General features: G+C 33.9%; 1 protein-coding gene across 1 annotated transcript; it reads left to right on the top strand.

The window, feature by feature from the left end:
• The first annotated feature begins 3,999 nt into the window (after positions 1-3,999).
• LOC104902204 (probable chlorophyll(ide) b reductase NYC1, chloroplastic) lies at positions 4,000-10,726 on the top strand. Its single transcript, XM_010689903.4, has 10 exons — positions 4,000-4,565; positions 5,232-5,310; positions 5,407-5,536; positions 5,618-5,692; positions 5,783-5,966; positions 6,719-6,787; positions 7,202-7,341; positions 7,441-7,563; positions 8,358-8,550; positions 10,185-10,726. The coding sequence occupies exons 1-10, from the start codon at positions 4,224-4,226 to the stop codon at positions 10,368-10,370; spliced, it is 1,521 nt and encodes a 506-aa protein (XP_010688205.2). The 5' UTR covers positions 4,000-4,223; the 3' UTR covers positions 10,371-10,726.
• Positions 10,727-16,519: the final 5,793 nt, after the last annotated feature.

Consider the following 16,519-nt stretch of genomic DNA (forward strand, 5'->3'; position numbering starts at 1 on the left):
AGTATTTTTTTTTTAAAGGAATTTGGTATTTTTTGAAGTTTCGTTTTCTAGGAAGTAGCAAAAGTTGTTTGGTTGATTATGCGAATAAAAATTTTCGTTGAAAAGTTACACTTAATTGGCCTACTGAAGTAGTGCAACTTTGTATATTTTTCAATTATGTAACCTTACCTTATTTTATTTTTTTTTAAGAAGATTTACTTCTCTTGTATATTTATGTCAACCAAACAACCTCAGTGCGTTATTTTATGTTGTTTAAGAATATGAGTTTCACCAATGTCTAAAGAATTTGAATAGGTTTATGAAAGTAAGGTGAAGAAAACAAAGAAAATGTACCCTAAATTTTTAACCATCAAATAGTCATGTAGGAGATATAACTTGGTGGAGTAAAAGTTTATTTTGGACATAAGGAGCCAAATGAAAATGTACACGAAACTTGATTGTAGATCATAAGTAAACGTGCCCGCACATTTTAAGTCTTGACGAAATTCGGGTTGAGGAAAAGATAGATTTGTGCAAATCTAAATAGGGAAAGTGAAAGTTAACGTTAGCGAGAACATTATTTATGCATCAAGGAATATGGCTAAGTGGGTTATGCCCATCAATAATATTATATACTTGAATGAAGGAAAGAAATTAGCAACTTTCAATAACTTCTCTTCAAAACAAAACTTATGTTTTTCGCTTTTCTATTTGTTCTTTTGACACGGGTACATAATATGGGAAGAAACTAGGTATATGTACTTTTTACACTATTTTCCTTGTACTTTTTATAAAGTTCTTTTTTTACTTTTGAAACTTTTTTTATTATTTTTTGGTACTTCTCTCTTACTTTTTATTGTCCAGATAACGTAATATTCTATTTAGAAAAAACATTTTGAAAAAATCCTAATAGGAAAATTGAAATAACGAATAGAAACGCATAAAGAAATACTTTATACTTTTCTCATGGAACCAAGATTATCTATCATCATGAAGCTATATTATTAAGGATGAGGAGCTAGCTCAGGTGGTAGAGCACTCCCCTCTAATCCTTGAGGTCAGGGGTTCGATCCTTACTCTCAGCATTATGTTGGGGTATTTCCTTAGCATGCTTTACCAGCCAATGTCACTGGTTCAAATCTTGTTGCAAACTAATTTATACTTTTGTTAATCGACATGATTTATATACACATTAAACAATTCTAGTAGAGTAACAAAATTGTCACGTGACGTGTATATATTGTCACGTATACCTTTTAATATATTTGTATACTGGAGAAATTTTTTAATTCCTTATAGTACTCCAAATAATGTGCTGGTTTTCATGTATGCGTTGTGCCTGCAATTTGGAATCCAGCTAATCATTTCCGGAACTAGGTCAAATTAGATATGCAACAATTAATTATAATGCACGTGGAGTATTATGTAAACTAAAAGAAACCTTCCAACAGACAACTAAATACTAGTAGCTGCTGGCTCAGCCTACCCTTGCACAGCAAAACCCATAGGCCATAGCAATATATACTGCTAATACTTATTGCATGTTAAGTTAAATACTCCATATGTTTCAAAATATAAGACATTCACGTTTTATAAAAATTTGTTTTGACCATAAATATCTCTCAAATACGATAAGTAAAAATTATACCGTTAGATTCGTCTTGAAAAATACTATAATACTATTATTTTTTAAAATTTTCTATCAACATAAATTGAGAGTAATAAACGGTCAAAGTTCGACCTCGAACATCGTGCGTGCCTTATATTGTGAAACGGAGGGATTAGTTGCCTAATAGAAACTACAAAGTCATTTCATAATTCATTCATATCACATATGCACTATTATTAATGTTAATATCAATATATTACTTAAATAATCATAATGAGTGGACAAGTATACTAAGTCGGAAGTCTCAAACCCATGCCCTCTTATTTCAAATGTCATTATCTTATCAGTTACTACTGAGCTACATCTCTAATAAATAATTAAGTTTCAAATCCCAACTACTAAATCCTCAAGTCTTATAAAAATTATTTTAAGTAATCAAATTACAATAGAAAATCAAATAAACTGTACAATCTACTATCTATACTAATATATTAAAAGACATTCCTAAGCAAGAAACTACGCTATGTGGTGCTATCCCTTATATTTAATTTATAACACGCATACAATAAAAAAAATAGAAAATGCATCTTATAAGATTCAATTACATGACCTAAATCTGGAGTATACACTAAAGTCTTAACCACAAAATTAGACCAAGTTATGTTTAGTGTTATATTTATAAAGTAAAATGTTAACAAATGAATACTCCCTCTGTTTTTTTTTATCTTTCTCACTTAGAATCTTGACACTATTCATGCATAGAGAGAATCTTCTCAAATGTTCTCAATTTATAAGAAAAAAACATAGTCATGTGGGATCTTGTTTGATTCGTCTCAATTAGTACTTTATTAAAATTCAATCGTTATAATTTTTACTAATATATAATGAAAGATATTTAAGTTTTAAAACGTGCATTGGCAAACGTGCAAAGTCAAAGTAGGAATGATAAAAAAAAAACAGAGGGAGTATTATAAATGCTCGGGGCATAACTCGAGCCTAAAACTAGTTATCACTTATCACTACAAAACATGGGTAAGAAATGTATTAGTTTGTTATGAGTTGCCCTCTTTTTCTCACAAAACTTAATTACTCCATCCGTTTCTATTTATTTTTCTTCTTTAGAATATTTTTTAAAAAGAAAAAAAAGACAAAGTAGAAAAAACAAATACAAATGAAGGGAGTAAAGAATATTAAATTACTAGTAATGACCAAGGTCATGACCGCGACTAAGAACTAGTATATTCTAATACGGGTGGAAAAGAATTGTAGTCTGCGATGTGTCGTCATTTTTCCTTTCAAATAATTACATAGAGGCCATGTCTTAGGTGACACAATATATTATTTTTTGTCTTTAATACTTGGGACCCAACAATTAGTTTATTTTTATATTATCAATGATATTTTTAGTTAATTTACGAGGGATTTTTTTAAAAAATATCTTGTATTTTTCAGCAAAGTAACCCAGGCAACCCTCATCCAAAATTTCAAAATTCTTTCACTAATACGTGTAATATCTAATATATCCAATATAAATTAAGTAAACCTCGAAGAGAACACAAGCAAACCATGTAATGTGATGATGACAACTAGCACACTAAAAATGTTTGTGTTTATCCTAATAGAAATGTGTTAGAAAGATTCAATCTCATGGCAAAAAGAAAAGCATTAATTCACAAATATAAACCCTGTCAATATATAAGGGATCACTCAAATTAATAAAAATAAGTACTCGTCTTTCATTACATATCGTAAAAATTATATTACATATCGTAAAAATTATAAAATTTTGATATTTTATAAGTTTATATCGAAAAATTCTAACTATATATCACGCGATTATATATCGAAAAATTCTAACTATATCTCACGCGATTATATATGGTTTGAATCATAAAAGATGCTTAAGAAAGAGCTATATAAACAATGTAAAAATTAATCCACATAATTTACTAACAACAAATCGAAGGGAGGTCTCAGGGCATCAAATTACTTCTTAAAAAAAGATAAATATTTCTCTGTTATCGTATTAGACGTAAATGCTGGTGCAAATTCTACACTAAATAAGTTTGTCTTTCTTGATTTGTAATACGTCTCCTCAAGAGAAATGAAATTCTAACTTATATGATGCACCTTTAAAAAATATTGTTAAAAATAATTTTGATAGTGTATAAATCAAAAATTCTAATAAAAGTCATCAATTAAGAAAAAAATTGTTGGGTGTGAGAGTGAGGTTTATTGTCTACTTGTGTAGTTGTGTTTGTTAGGATGATTTATGAACTTACGTAAATAAGAGGAAGCTATTAACTTACAAAATATGGCTACGTGGAACCAAATGATTAGAAGATCAGGTTGATGAATCTTTGCTTTAACGTGTGGATATCACACTCTCTCCTTCTTCAAATCTCTTTACTTCTCTTCCAATTTACAAGGATTCTCTCTCTTCCCAGATATTTTAATTTTACTCATTTCTTCTATTTTTTTCTTTATTATCCTCAAAAAAGTTCCAATTTTTCTGGGTTCTTACAAAGTGTACACTATAAAAACACCAGCTTTTTTCCAATAATAATTCATTCAAATATCTGAAAATTAAGATAACATAAGATTTTTTTTAAAAAGTTCTTATCTTTGGCTGAAAATGGCCACTTTTACCAAAATGAATTCATACCCAGATATCCAATTGCCGGTCCGACCGGAATTTTGCCGGAAATTTTCAAAATCCGGTAAAATTCCGGTTGTGGGTCGGTCTAAAAAGGGTGGAAGAAGATGGTGTTGGGAAGTTTGTAGGGCTTTTAAGGAAGAAGGGGATAATATTGAGAAGATAGAAAAAGAAAATAAAAATTCGAATTTGGTATTAAAAATTAGAGTTAAAAAAGAAATTGTTAATTCAATTAAATCAGGAATTGTGAGATTGTGTAAGTGGCCTTCAGGGGATGAGAATAGAGATGCTTTGGCTGAGCTTGAGAAGGTTCTTTTCTCGGTATGTTTGCTGCATTTTTTTTTTTTGGGAGTTTTGATTATTATTATATAAGTAGTAATTTATGTGATAATTGATTTTTTTTGGTTGTAAATGAGCGATTAAGAACAGTGATGTAGACGGGATTCGATCTTTCTTAGATGACATCCACTAATAATTAATTGTGTTTTGACTGTGGAATGTGATTAAAGTAAGCAACTTTGAGGATAATTTATTAGTGAAATGATGGGCTTTTGAAAGAGTTGTTAATTTGGGAAATTGGGTTTTGAATCTTAGGTGCAATTTGTGTTATTTTAGAATGTCATTTTGATATTTTAATCTTCTGATTATTTTTTATTAATGTGTTCTACTGCTACTGGTTTGAATAAACTAAGTAGAAGCGAATCTAATTGAGCAATCATGCTCGATTCTTTAAATATTCTGGCTAACAGTGAACACTCAGTTCTACCTATATATATGATGATGTCAACTTGCTGATTATGTTATGGATGCTTGTGTGTGTGTGTGTGTGTGTGCTTGTGTGTGTGTGTGTGTGTGTGCTTGTGTGTGTGTGTGTGTGTGTGTGTGTGTGTGTGTGTGTGTGTGTGTGTGTGTGTGTGTGTGTGTGTGTGTGTGTGTGTGTGTGCTTGTGTGTGAAGAAGATCACTTTATTGCTCTTTATGTAAATAGGCTGCTCTACATTTTGGGAGATACATTGTAACCATGATGAGCACGGGTGTCGTTCTATTAACTGGATTTCAATTGTCAGGTTACATTTCTTTTACATTTGATACATATGCTTCAATTACCTCGTAGTTCAAGGAATTCTGATAGGCTGATCCTATAATATTTTGATGATGTAAAGGTGGTGAAATGCATGACTTGATCTGGTATAGTTGGCTTGGAGGAGTTATAATTGGGACTATGGTAGGGGCTAACATGGTTATGGACGAGCATAGCCGAGCTGGTCCGAGAAATGTTGTAATAACTGGGAGGTATTGTGCCTTTCTTTTTCACATGCCACTTTGAAGCAGCTCTGCTTCTGTTTAGTCTTACTCTCTCATTACTTGGTGCAGTACTAGGGGACTTGGTAAAGCACTTGCTAGGGAATTTCTTCTCTCTGGAGATCGAGTGGTTGTAACGTCACGCAGGTTTTGTACTGGAAATGAAGCATCATCATACTATTATTTAAAAAATATTATTTCGAAATTTAAACTCACCTTGCACTCTCTTCTTGACAGTGCTGATTCAGTTGATGCAACTGTCAAAGAGCTTGAAGAAAATCTACGGGAAATGGAAGCTGTAAATGGTAAAAATCTGGCATATGCGAAAGTGGTAGGCATACCAAGTGACGTTTGTGACCCTGATGATGTGAGGAAGTTAGCCGATTTTGCTGTAAATGAACTTGGCTCAGTTGACATTTGGGTGAGTAACGTGCTTTCTCTACCAAGGATCTCTGTGCAACCTTTTTATACTCTCTTCTTCTCTTTAACTTCCTAGGACTTTAGTATGCCTTTTTGCTCTTGCGTAAAGAGTTCTAGTTCTATAGTGGGGTAATTTTCAAATTCAAATCAGCTCGGTGCTTTCTCGTAATATTATATAGACAATTATGACGATACATTGCCTAAAAGGAAGTTGGACTTAATTGTCTGAGAAATCGTCTACCCTTTATATGTTGCTAGCTTTTCGTTTCATTTCTGAAGATTTTCAGCTTTTGCAATGTAAATTTGCCATTTCACAAGATTGTTGGAACGTGGAACATGATCTTTCATTCCAGTGGTTGTGGTATTGTGGAACTTGTTCCTTACCACTCTCTTGTCTTTCTTTGATCCATACCCTTGAGCCTGGATCACAAAAACGTCACAGTATGACTATTCAATTACAAGCCCCATGCCTCCCAATGCTTTCTTTATGTGCCCCCATGTTACTTTATCTAATAGACCTATCTGTCTATTGTTAATGGCGCGTTGTGCCAATGTTGAACTGAATCGGGGACTTTGTTTTGTCTAATAGACCTATGTTTTGTATGAGATATCTGTCTTATGTATTCATGTGCATCAATACCTACATCCCGATTTTCACCGTTTTTGTGTCTGTTCATTTCATACAATTCTATTGAAGCTACCATCTTCCATGAATCATATAATATTGACTTCTCTTATAAAAATATATGGCAGATAAACAATGCAGGAACAAATAAAGGTTTCAGACCCTTGTTGCAGTTCACTGATGAAGATATAAAGCAGGTGTGGAAGAATGAATTTGTTCTATTTTTTTATGCAAGAAGTCTTGTGATATTACTGGGAACTCTAAGCTCTCATATATCTCCTAATTTTTCGTTTTTCATGTTGACCTTTTATTGACTTTTTTTAGAAAGTATATCATGCCAAATTTTCAGTATTTAAAGGCCAAATTTTCAGTGACTTACCTACCTTTCATTATTGATTTTTTTATAAAGTACATTATACCAAATTTTAGTTTTTTAAGGCCAATTTTTTTGTGACTACCTAGTAGTACCTACTAAACATTGTCATGGTCTGAAGCAAAAAAAGTTATCTGGGGGCAGTACATTTTATGTTTGGAGGACTTTCAGATATCTAGTGATACTCGAATTCATTAAGATTGAAATGGATCTGTTGACTGTTTTAAATTATGTGTAGATTGTATCGACAAACTTAGTTGGGTCTGTACTCTGCACCCGAGAAGCTATGCGTGTAATAACCAGCCAGAAAAAGGTGGGCCACATATTCAACATGGATGGTGCAGGTTCTGGGGGTTCTAGTACTCCTTTGACAGCTGTGTAAGTTGTACATATTCCCCCAGGCCTGAAAGTTTGAAATAGATCCTTCCTTTAAGACGTTTGGTGCTGTTGTTTATCTACCTTTTCTTTTGTTCACAGCTATGGGTCAACAAAATGTGGACTGCGGCAGCTTCAATCCTCACTCTTGAAGGAATGCAGGCGGACCAAGATAGGCGTTCATACAGCATCACCTGGCATGGTGCTGACAGAATTACTGTTGAGGTATAAGAAACCCGCATTTTTTTGCATAGCTATCTTAGTGAGTTTGAGACGAGGGAGACCAAAGATGAAATGGATGGAGGGAGATAGAGTTAAGAAAGATATGAAGAAAATGCAAGAGCATGTAACACTAAATATAGATGTATGCAAGAAGATGATCTCCGTGGACGAACACAGGAGATAATTTCTTGGTTCATTTAACCTGACCTCTTCTTATGGGAATGAGGCGTTGCTTCGTTTGTTTGTTTGCTGTCAGAGTGAGTTTGACCATGGTCACCGAGACTGTCTTTCACCATTGTGGTAGCTGTCCACAAATGCGTATCTCTTGGCTATTGTTGCTCCATTCAATTCCTTTGCTTTTCCCCCTCCCCCTTCCTCCCCGTCCTCTACCGCCACCGAAATAGTAAGGATTACATAACATCTACACTTTGAAAAACTTGTCTCCGCCCTTTCACTGTCCTAAAGAATAGAGAAAGGTACACAAATACCATTTTTTTTAAAGTTTACTTCTATCCCCTGAGGTAGGGGACTCGTCCCCACTTCGCATAAGGTATCCCCTCCTCCACAAGCAATGCTGTTAATTCCCTTGTATCATAATTTTATAGTGAATACTGAATATGAATAACCCATTTACCCATTAATAAAGTGTGTCAGCCCTCTAGCTCTTTCTCTTCATATGTGTGAGTCTTTGTTTTGTTTACTTATATCTTTATTGGTATTGATTTTATTGACCTCCTTACATTGTTGGCTTTAGTGACACCAACTACTCTAACGTCTGTGTATGCCTGCACCTGCAGTGGCTCGAGTCTTAAAAATAAGCAAATGTTTAACATTATCTGCGAGCTTCCAGAGACAGTTGCTAGATCGTTGGTCCCACGCATGAGAGTGGTGAAAGGCAGCGGAAAGGCCATCAACTACTTGACACCACCAAGGATTCTGCTTGCTTTGGTCACTGCTTGGCTACGACAAGGTCGCTGGTTCGATGATCAGGTATTCTTTATTACTTCTATCTCGTAATCCATGTCATCATCTTGACTTCAGGCCTGGACCTATTACATCTGTACTTAAGTAGGTGTAGATTCTGCAAAATTGGGTTTGCTTCAAAGAGTGTTTTAGTGATGTCATGAACTAATGATATTGACAATAGAATCTAATCAACCAGCAATAATGATGACAGTAATCCAAGAACGGATGATATTGACAAGTAGCTCTCAAATAAAATATGAGATGAAGATGTGCTGAATAGATTTCAGATTGCTAGTAATCACTTGGGAAGATCTGGTGGACCAAAACAGTGACAGTTCCAAAACTAATTTAATCACGCAGATATAAACAATGCCTAACCGGTGTTAGTGGTAGTTATTTACTTGTTTTAGAAACATTAATTTGTCGATATATGTACATTTGTCTACACAAAAGATGCACCCATACTTCCTTTTTTTTTTTTGTGGAAGGGGTCAGGTCAAGCAGGTGCAAGGGGAGGCCCTTCACTTGGCTTCATGCAAGTCCTTTCAGAGTATGAAACTAATAGATCAACACACTGAATTACCTCCTATGAAATTATACGCCAAACCTTCTAATTTCTGACCGTTAAATACTACCATGTAGTTTGTACAAACTCTACCCGTGATCCAGGGTTACACTAAGGTTATATTCAGTTTGAAGGAATACATTTACAAAAGAAAATTATTTTCCATTTTTCAAGGGCAGTTAATAAAGTGGGAAAACTTCGTTCAGATGCTCAGAAGAATTAGAGAGGATGGGGAAAATGAAAATGTTGGAAGAGGGTGGATAAGATTAGAGAAAGAGAAGGTAAGATTTTATAGAAGGGGGAGGAGTATCAAGTATGTGTCGTTCTTTCTCTTATAAAGGAAAGTGTTTTCCATCCTTGGAGACACAATTTTTCCACCCTTTAGGTTCATTTACAAACCAAACAAAGGGAAATGGTGAAACCATATTTTTTTTGTTACATCTGTCATGGTCAATGAGAAATAGGAAAGGAGGGCATCTTTGTACATCCAAAGTTGTCCGAAATTATATTGGTGCTATGTGAATAGTAGCATATCACAGGGTACAAAGGCATTTTGGATAATTTTGCCGAAACAATAGGGGGTTTTTTGGGTATTAATTTTCCCTGTTCTAAAAAAATTTCACAAATTTGCCATTATGGTATGCATATGCACTATTCAGATATCACGGGTTAAATTTTATTTTTTTTTGTTCATCCTGCCCCCTTGTCTCAAAAACCATTAATGTTCTTGCAATAATTCTTCACATTATATTTGATAATATTGTGACAAATGTAGAAACTTGTATATAACGAGTTTACTATATACAAGAAGGGGCTAGCTAACCCAAATTACGATATAATCACCTTTGTAAAGAAAACGACTTTTATAGTTTTATGTCATGTGAGATGACTAAGATCTAAGCCTGTTTTATGCAATACAACAAGATCTACTATTAGACAAATTAATGGACTATGTTAATGATCTTTAGCCTATCTTAGTGTTCATTTTCGGATTTGATGTTAGGGTTCCATTCTACTGTGACTATATTAGGATTAATAGTGAGTGATCAAACTTGCTCATTAGTTCTGCTATCATTTACCACTTGTATTCCAGGGAAGGGCGCTGTATGCAGCTGAAGCTGACCGAATCAGGAATTGGGCTGAGGATCGCACCCGTTTTTCATTCACCGATGCCATGGAAATGTATACAGAAAACACTTGGGTTTCTGTTTTCTCCCTCTCTGTTGTCTGTGCTTTCATCATCCTCTCAAGCACAGGCAGCTCATACCCAGGCACCTAAACTTTCAAAGAGAAATCCGAAAGAAGCGTTTAAATAAGCAGGGAACTGCTTGTTTTCTATAGAAAGCTGACAATTATATCAAATACACAAGAGTAGAGATCAGAAAGTAATTTGTGCAACCATTGAAAAAGCCATGCTCAATTATGTAGAACATCCAACATCAACAAATGTATCAAGCCCTCCATTGAAGTTGTATAGAAGTGGTCTGCAGGCTTTTTTTTATACAGATTTGTAGAATTCTTTGTAAGTTGAATTCTTAGGAAATGTGTAAAACTGTAAAGATACACTATACTGTATTACTATTGTATGCAGTTTGTGTAAGATGATCATTCCTGAATGTAAAAATTAATTATTTACTTTCTTTGTTTATATATACTTTTTTTTATAAAGACACGATAAAAACATTAGGAGACCCTCCGTCCGAGGAGGAGACCTAATGCATTGAATACAAGAATAGTTGATAATGAAGAATTATTACAAGGATTGATAATAAAGGAAGCTTCCTTTGTTTCTATATACTTGTATCAAGTAGAAATGTAGAATAACACAAGGAGGAAAGATGCATACTCCCTCCGTTTCCTAAAGATCTTTCCTCTTTTCGTTTAAGTGCGTTTTCAAAAGATCTTTTCTCTTTTACTTTATTCCTTATTGGAATTTTTTTCCCTTTTTACCCTCTCATGTCCCTATTATATGATCCACCATTACATTATTAATTCAATTTTACTCCCTTTCTCTCTCTTACTTTAAACGGAGGTACTATGACCCACTAAACTATGCAGGTCTGGAATGTGGAATGAGAACTTCTTCCACTTTCTCTAACCTTTTGCATTAGTTCTTCATTTGTGTGTTATCCTACCTGGTGGTTATTTATTATACTCTTCTTAATACTTCAGCTCAAATTATTTCAATTTCTATCGCAAGTTCAATTTTATGGGAAATGATTTTATTCTACAATTTCTAGGAAATGCCATTTATATTGTGATTTTTTCTGGCCAATGAAACAATTGTTATTTTTATAAATTATCATAAATTTTTCTCTTCACATTATTAGTAGTCGACCAAATAAACACTTAATATATTTTACGATATGTTGTATCAATAAGAATTGATTTGTTGCTCATACCTTATCGAAAAGGAAAAGTACAATCTTTTTTAGTCACCAATATCGACATATAAAAAATATTCTATCTAAGGTAATACACATAAACTTACAACTAAATTCTCTTATTTTGCTCAAAAGTTGATAAGTTACACAACATGCATTGCACGGATTCTAATAACTAGTTTACTTTTTAGAAAATTTATTTAATAAGTTATTTTGGGAAAATGAAAAGGTAACTTTTTGTAAATGATTTTGAAAAATCATATTATAACATGTCTTTTAGACAAGACAATAATATATCATAATAACGTTTTTGAAATTAAATCTAATAATTAATGTTCGAGAAAATTACTTGTTGGATGGGTTAGAACATCCACAATATGGGGAGCTTGGTTGTCCAATAACTTCTCTCTCATCTATAGGGGAAAGCTCTTCATCTTTGGATGTTGCCTTGCCATTTTACAACTCATATGTGCAAAAGAATGTGTATAACTATAAACTTTCTCCATTCAATATCAATTGCAATGTCTCTAATTTGGAAGTTTTACATTAATTATAACATTTGCTAATATCTTCTCTATATATCTCTTCTATCATATGAGTTTCACTTTATATTTATTTCTATCTATTCTCTTCTTTACGTAACTTTATTAAAAAAAATGGTTTTACTGGATGAATGATGTTACAATAAGTGAAGTAGAGGAAGTAGATAATAACACATTAACACAAAATTAATACAATATCGCATGAATCATAATAGCTTTTCTTACATATGAATAAAAACAAAAATATAAAAGTTAATAATGACATTTTTTTTGGAAAAATGTAAATGACTTTAACCTTAAAGTCAAAAATAAGAAGATGGTTTTAGACCAAGAAAAAATATTTCAAGATTAGACCAAGAAAAAATATTTTCTTTACGATGAGGTCGCCGTTGACTGGGCCACAAACCTTTTACCGTGTCTAAGAAGCAAGAAAATTGAAAACACAAACAGAAGTGGGCCTAATGCTATATCAAGCTCCTACCTACATGCATTGATGAGCCCATGTTGCAACACTTGGTCATAATGCTCACCTTCTACTACCTTAAGTTACATGTTTCCCAATTTGACTGGAATGATAAAAAGTAGAGTCATGCTCTTTATTACAATATGTTTAAGAAAGCTAATAGATTGTGCTTCCGGATGCCCAAGTCGATTATGCCAAGTGGTAGAAAGAATAGTGGCTAAAGCGGTGGCAAGGAAAGCGGAAGGTTGGACAAGAGTCATTGAAAAGAAGTTACATAATTGTCTCCGTTCAAAGGTCATTCACAGAAAAATCAAATGGATCAAATTATATAGAGACTGAATTATGAATAGTTAATTTTCGAACTAGTTTTTGATTATTTGCGTGACAAGGTAAATATCAAGAAGAATTAGAGGTTGACTAGGAAGGGTGGTATGTCCATAACCCGTAATCGGAATGCAATTGTCATTACCAACTAAAATATATATGATTATTTTTTTTTTGGAGGGGAAACTAAAATATGAGGGGCAAGAGATTACCTGAATTGTGAGTCACGTGAGAGGTTGTACCAAAATCCATGTACCACGCATCATCAAGATGAGGTAATGTCATGGTGGAGAAGGCATTACGTACCAAGCTTTGTTGGCGTCATAGGCGGCCCAAAGGTTGTTGGACTGACAATGTACGCGTGTTGGGCCTAGGTGGGGGCATAGCAGGGCTGGGCCAGGTGAGTAGGGGAAGTGCGGTGGTATGATTGGGCTACTTGCGTAGGATATTGGCCTGGTGGGGTGGCCCAGTTGCTCTACTGCTGCTTTCAGGCTTGAAATTGAGCCCACTGGTGGGCCGAAGGAAATGGGCTAGCCCACTGGACCAAGGAATTTAAAGGTTGTCTTGTGGCTTGCTGGCCACTGTTGCTGTCACAACCCCTACGACAGCCAGATATGCCGCCACAACCACCATGGAGCCACCAGTTCGCGGTTGAGAGGGCTGAGCGGACTGATTCAAGGGGGTTGATGCACTCAACTCGATTATTTGAGCCATAAACGAAGAGGATGAAGAGGAAGTGTCGTTTTCCTTGTATAATTCTTCGAGGAAGAGACGAGACTATGCGATCTCAAACAATGGGAGGGTGTCAGTTTGTTGAATCATGAGAGCAACTGTGTCAAAATCCGTGTTGACAAGACCCGCAACCAAACGAAGAACCAATTTTTGTTCAGACACGTCCTGATCAACATTGGCAAGTTGATCACGAATATTATTTAATTGCTGACAACAAGCATTGATGTCTGTAAAATTAGAGAGGTGTAAAGCCTAAAATTGATTTTCAAGATACACAACGCGAGTGTGTTTGTTATCTTGAAATAATATCGCTTTTAATCTGTCCCGTATCTCTTGAGCAGTAGAGACACGATAAAGAACGATTTATAAGAGATCTGATGAAATAGTGCCAAATATCCAGTTTTTTACTACAGAGTCGAGGCAGAGTCACAAAGGTTCAGAGAAATATGACGGGCAGGGCTTGGTGGATCAATGTGGTCCAATACATCATAAGCATGACAATTAATCTCAAACAATTCGACCCAATTTGAGTATTGAACCTTCTCTCGATCAAGAACAAGAGGAATGTTGCTCTTGATGTTGCTTACGGACAATGCGGAGTGATAAGAAGGGTTGGCCGAAAGGGGGGGAGGTCGTGGTGGGTTGTTGGGTTCACCGTCTTTAGTCATGGCGGTGAACAAAGTTGGGTTGTTTAGTCGGCAGGTGGAAGGCCGAAGGCGCACAAGGATCGAGCAAAACAACAAATTTAAGCTTTGATTTAATTTGTTTTAGGATATGATACCATATTAGATTTGGTAAACTCTCTTACTTGAAGTAACATAATTGATCACAATATTTAAATTACAACCTAAATTATATCCTAAACATATTAGGAAATCTAACTAGAATAGAATTCTAAGTATACGAACTATATCCTAACATGAAAATATTTATCATTGTATTTTTATATTCTATCATCACCTTAGAATTCAAGGCATTTGTCAATTCTCTCCAAGTAGGTTAATTGGTCATTACCACAAAGACGAAAATTTCCAAGGGTTGGACATGATGATCGAGCTTATCCATTGCATGTTCATTGGCCAAGGTTGTAGATATTCTTTGTAAAATAAAGTTTGTCTTATAAGAGACCGCCTATTTTTAAATTAATATTAGGCAATGGTAAGCTCAATATTAAAAAGAGAATTAACCCAATAGTAACTAGGTTAATTTCTTTCGGTGACTAGTTTAATCCATTAGTGACTCGATCTACTTTTATATTAAAATTAGACTGTCTCTTTTAATAATTTTTGTATGAAATATACGCCACCCACATTCTTATGATATACTAGAGGTGATCATTTTGGCCCGGCCCGTCCCGTTTTTGGGCAGAATTTTTCGCTCGCAGGCCCGACCCGCCCGTATTTTTTTGGCTTTGGGCAAGCCAAAAATGATTTTTTAGTCTATTTTTTGGCCCGACCCGTTTTGGCCCGCAAAAACCTGCTAATTTAGGCCCAAAATAGCGGGCTTTGGACACAAAAATTTGGTTTGAATTTAGGCCCGGCCCGACCAATGGGCAAAAATTTTTGGCCCCGGCCCATGATCACCTCTATGATATACTCTCCCGTCCTTGAATAGAGATCCCATTTTTGCATTTATGTTTGTCTCAAATAGATTACCCCATTTTCTTATTTGGTATGGGTCCATCAATTAAAATATTATTTAGCTTTTGTTTTTTTATTATATTACCCATTTTTCCATAAGCAAGATACTTTGTAAAGTAGCCCACATTCTCTATACTCAATAAACAATTCATAAATAATTTACCAATTTTAACTTTTAATTTTGATCTAATACAATTAAGGTTTCTTATAATTTCTCCTTAATACTTGTGCCCAAAGAAATGGAAACTCTATTTAGAGATGGATGAAGTACTTCCTATTTTATTACTTGCATCATTTCTTTTCCACAAGAACCAAGTTGATAAGAGAGATAAAAAAAAATAAGGAACCGGAAGTGCTATATGAGAGAATTAGATAATATATCGCCAAAAATAGAAACAATATGCAAGTACTAAAAGTCAGATAATAGTATTCCACTAGTAAAAAAAAATTAAACGCATCCGGTGATATTAACTCTATACATTGAGTTTTATAGAAATATAGTGAACTTATATATAATATAGTGAATTTTATTAACGGAAAATATATAGTGAAATTATATGCAATATAGTGGAAGATTTAATTTTAATGTTTCAACATAGAGGAATATGTGGGTTGTATAGTTTATATCGTGACACATGCTTTAAAATATAGAAAGATGTAGTTTTTGAATTATACAGTGAGTGTATGAATGATATAGTGAGTTTCTGCTGAATGATATAGTTGATTATTTTGAAATGATGTAGTTTCTGCATGATATAATATGTTTTTGAATAATATATTGAATTTCTTTATAATATAATAAGTTTCTAAATGATATAGTAAATTGTTTAAAAATATTATGGTTTATAAATAATATAGTGAGTTTTCAAAATGATATAGTAAATTGTTTAAAAATTATTTCGTTTTTGACGGGGTCGCCGTTGACTTGAAGTCTGCCATAACGTGCCTAAGATGCAAGAAAATTCAAAAGCCAAGCAGAAGGGGGCCTACTGCTATAATTGTCACCTTATACGACCTTAAGTTAAAAATGTAATTTGGAATTGAGTACATTTAAATTTGTCATTTTTCTCTAACTAGGTAAATTGGTCATGACCCCAAAGACAAAAATTTCCAAAGGTTGGACATGATGATCGAGCTTATCCACTGCATGTTCATTGGCCTAAATTGTAGATATTCTTCTTATTATATATTTCTTCTATTTTTTATTACTTGCATCGTTTCCCTTTCTATAAGAATCAAGTTGATTAGAGAGATAAAAAAAAGGAACTCTAAGTGCTAGGAGAGGAAAAGAGATAATATATTGCTAAAAATAAAAATGATGCAGTAATAGAGAATTGCCAAAA

This window comes from Beta vulgaris, chromosome 8, assembly GCF_026745355.1.
Source record: "Beta vulgaris subsp. vulgaris cultivar EL10 chromosome 8, EL10.2, whole genome shotgun sequence".
Lineage (NCBI taxonomy): Eukaryota > Viridiplantae > Streptophyta > Magnoliopsida > Caryophyllales > Amaranthaceae > Beta > Beta vulgaris.

Bases quoted from the DNA above. Each gene is read 5' to 3' on its own strand.
- LOC104902204 (XM_010689903.4), top strand. From the start codon at position 4,224: ATGGCCACTTTTACCAAAATGAATTCATACCCAGATATCCAATTGCCG. The intron at 5,693-5,782 runs GTTTTGTACTGG...TCTTCTTGACAG, and splicing joins GTGGTTGTAACGTCACGCAG to TGCTGATTCAGTTGATGCAA. The intron at 6,788-7,201 runs GTGTGGAAGAAT...AATTATGTGTAG, and splicing joins CTGATGAAGATATAAAGCAG to ATTGTATCGACAAACTTAGT.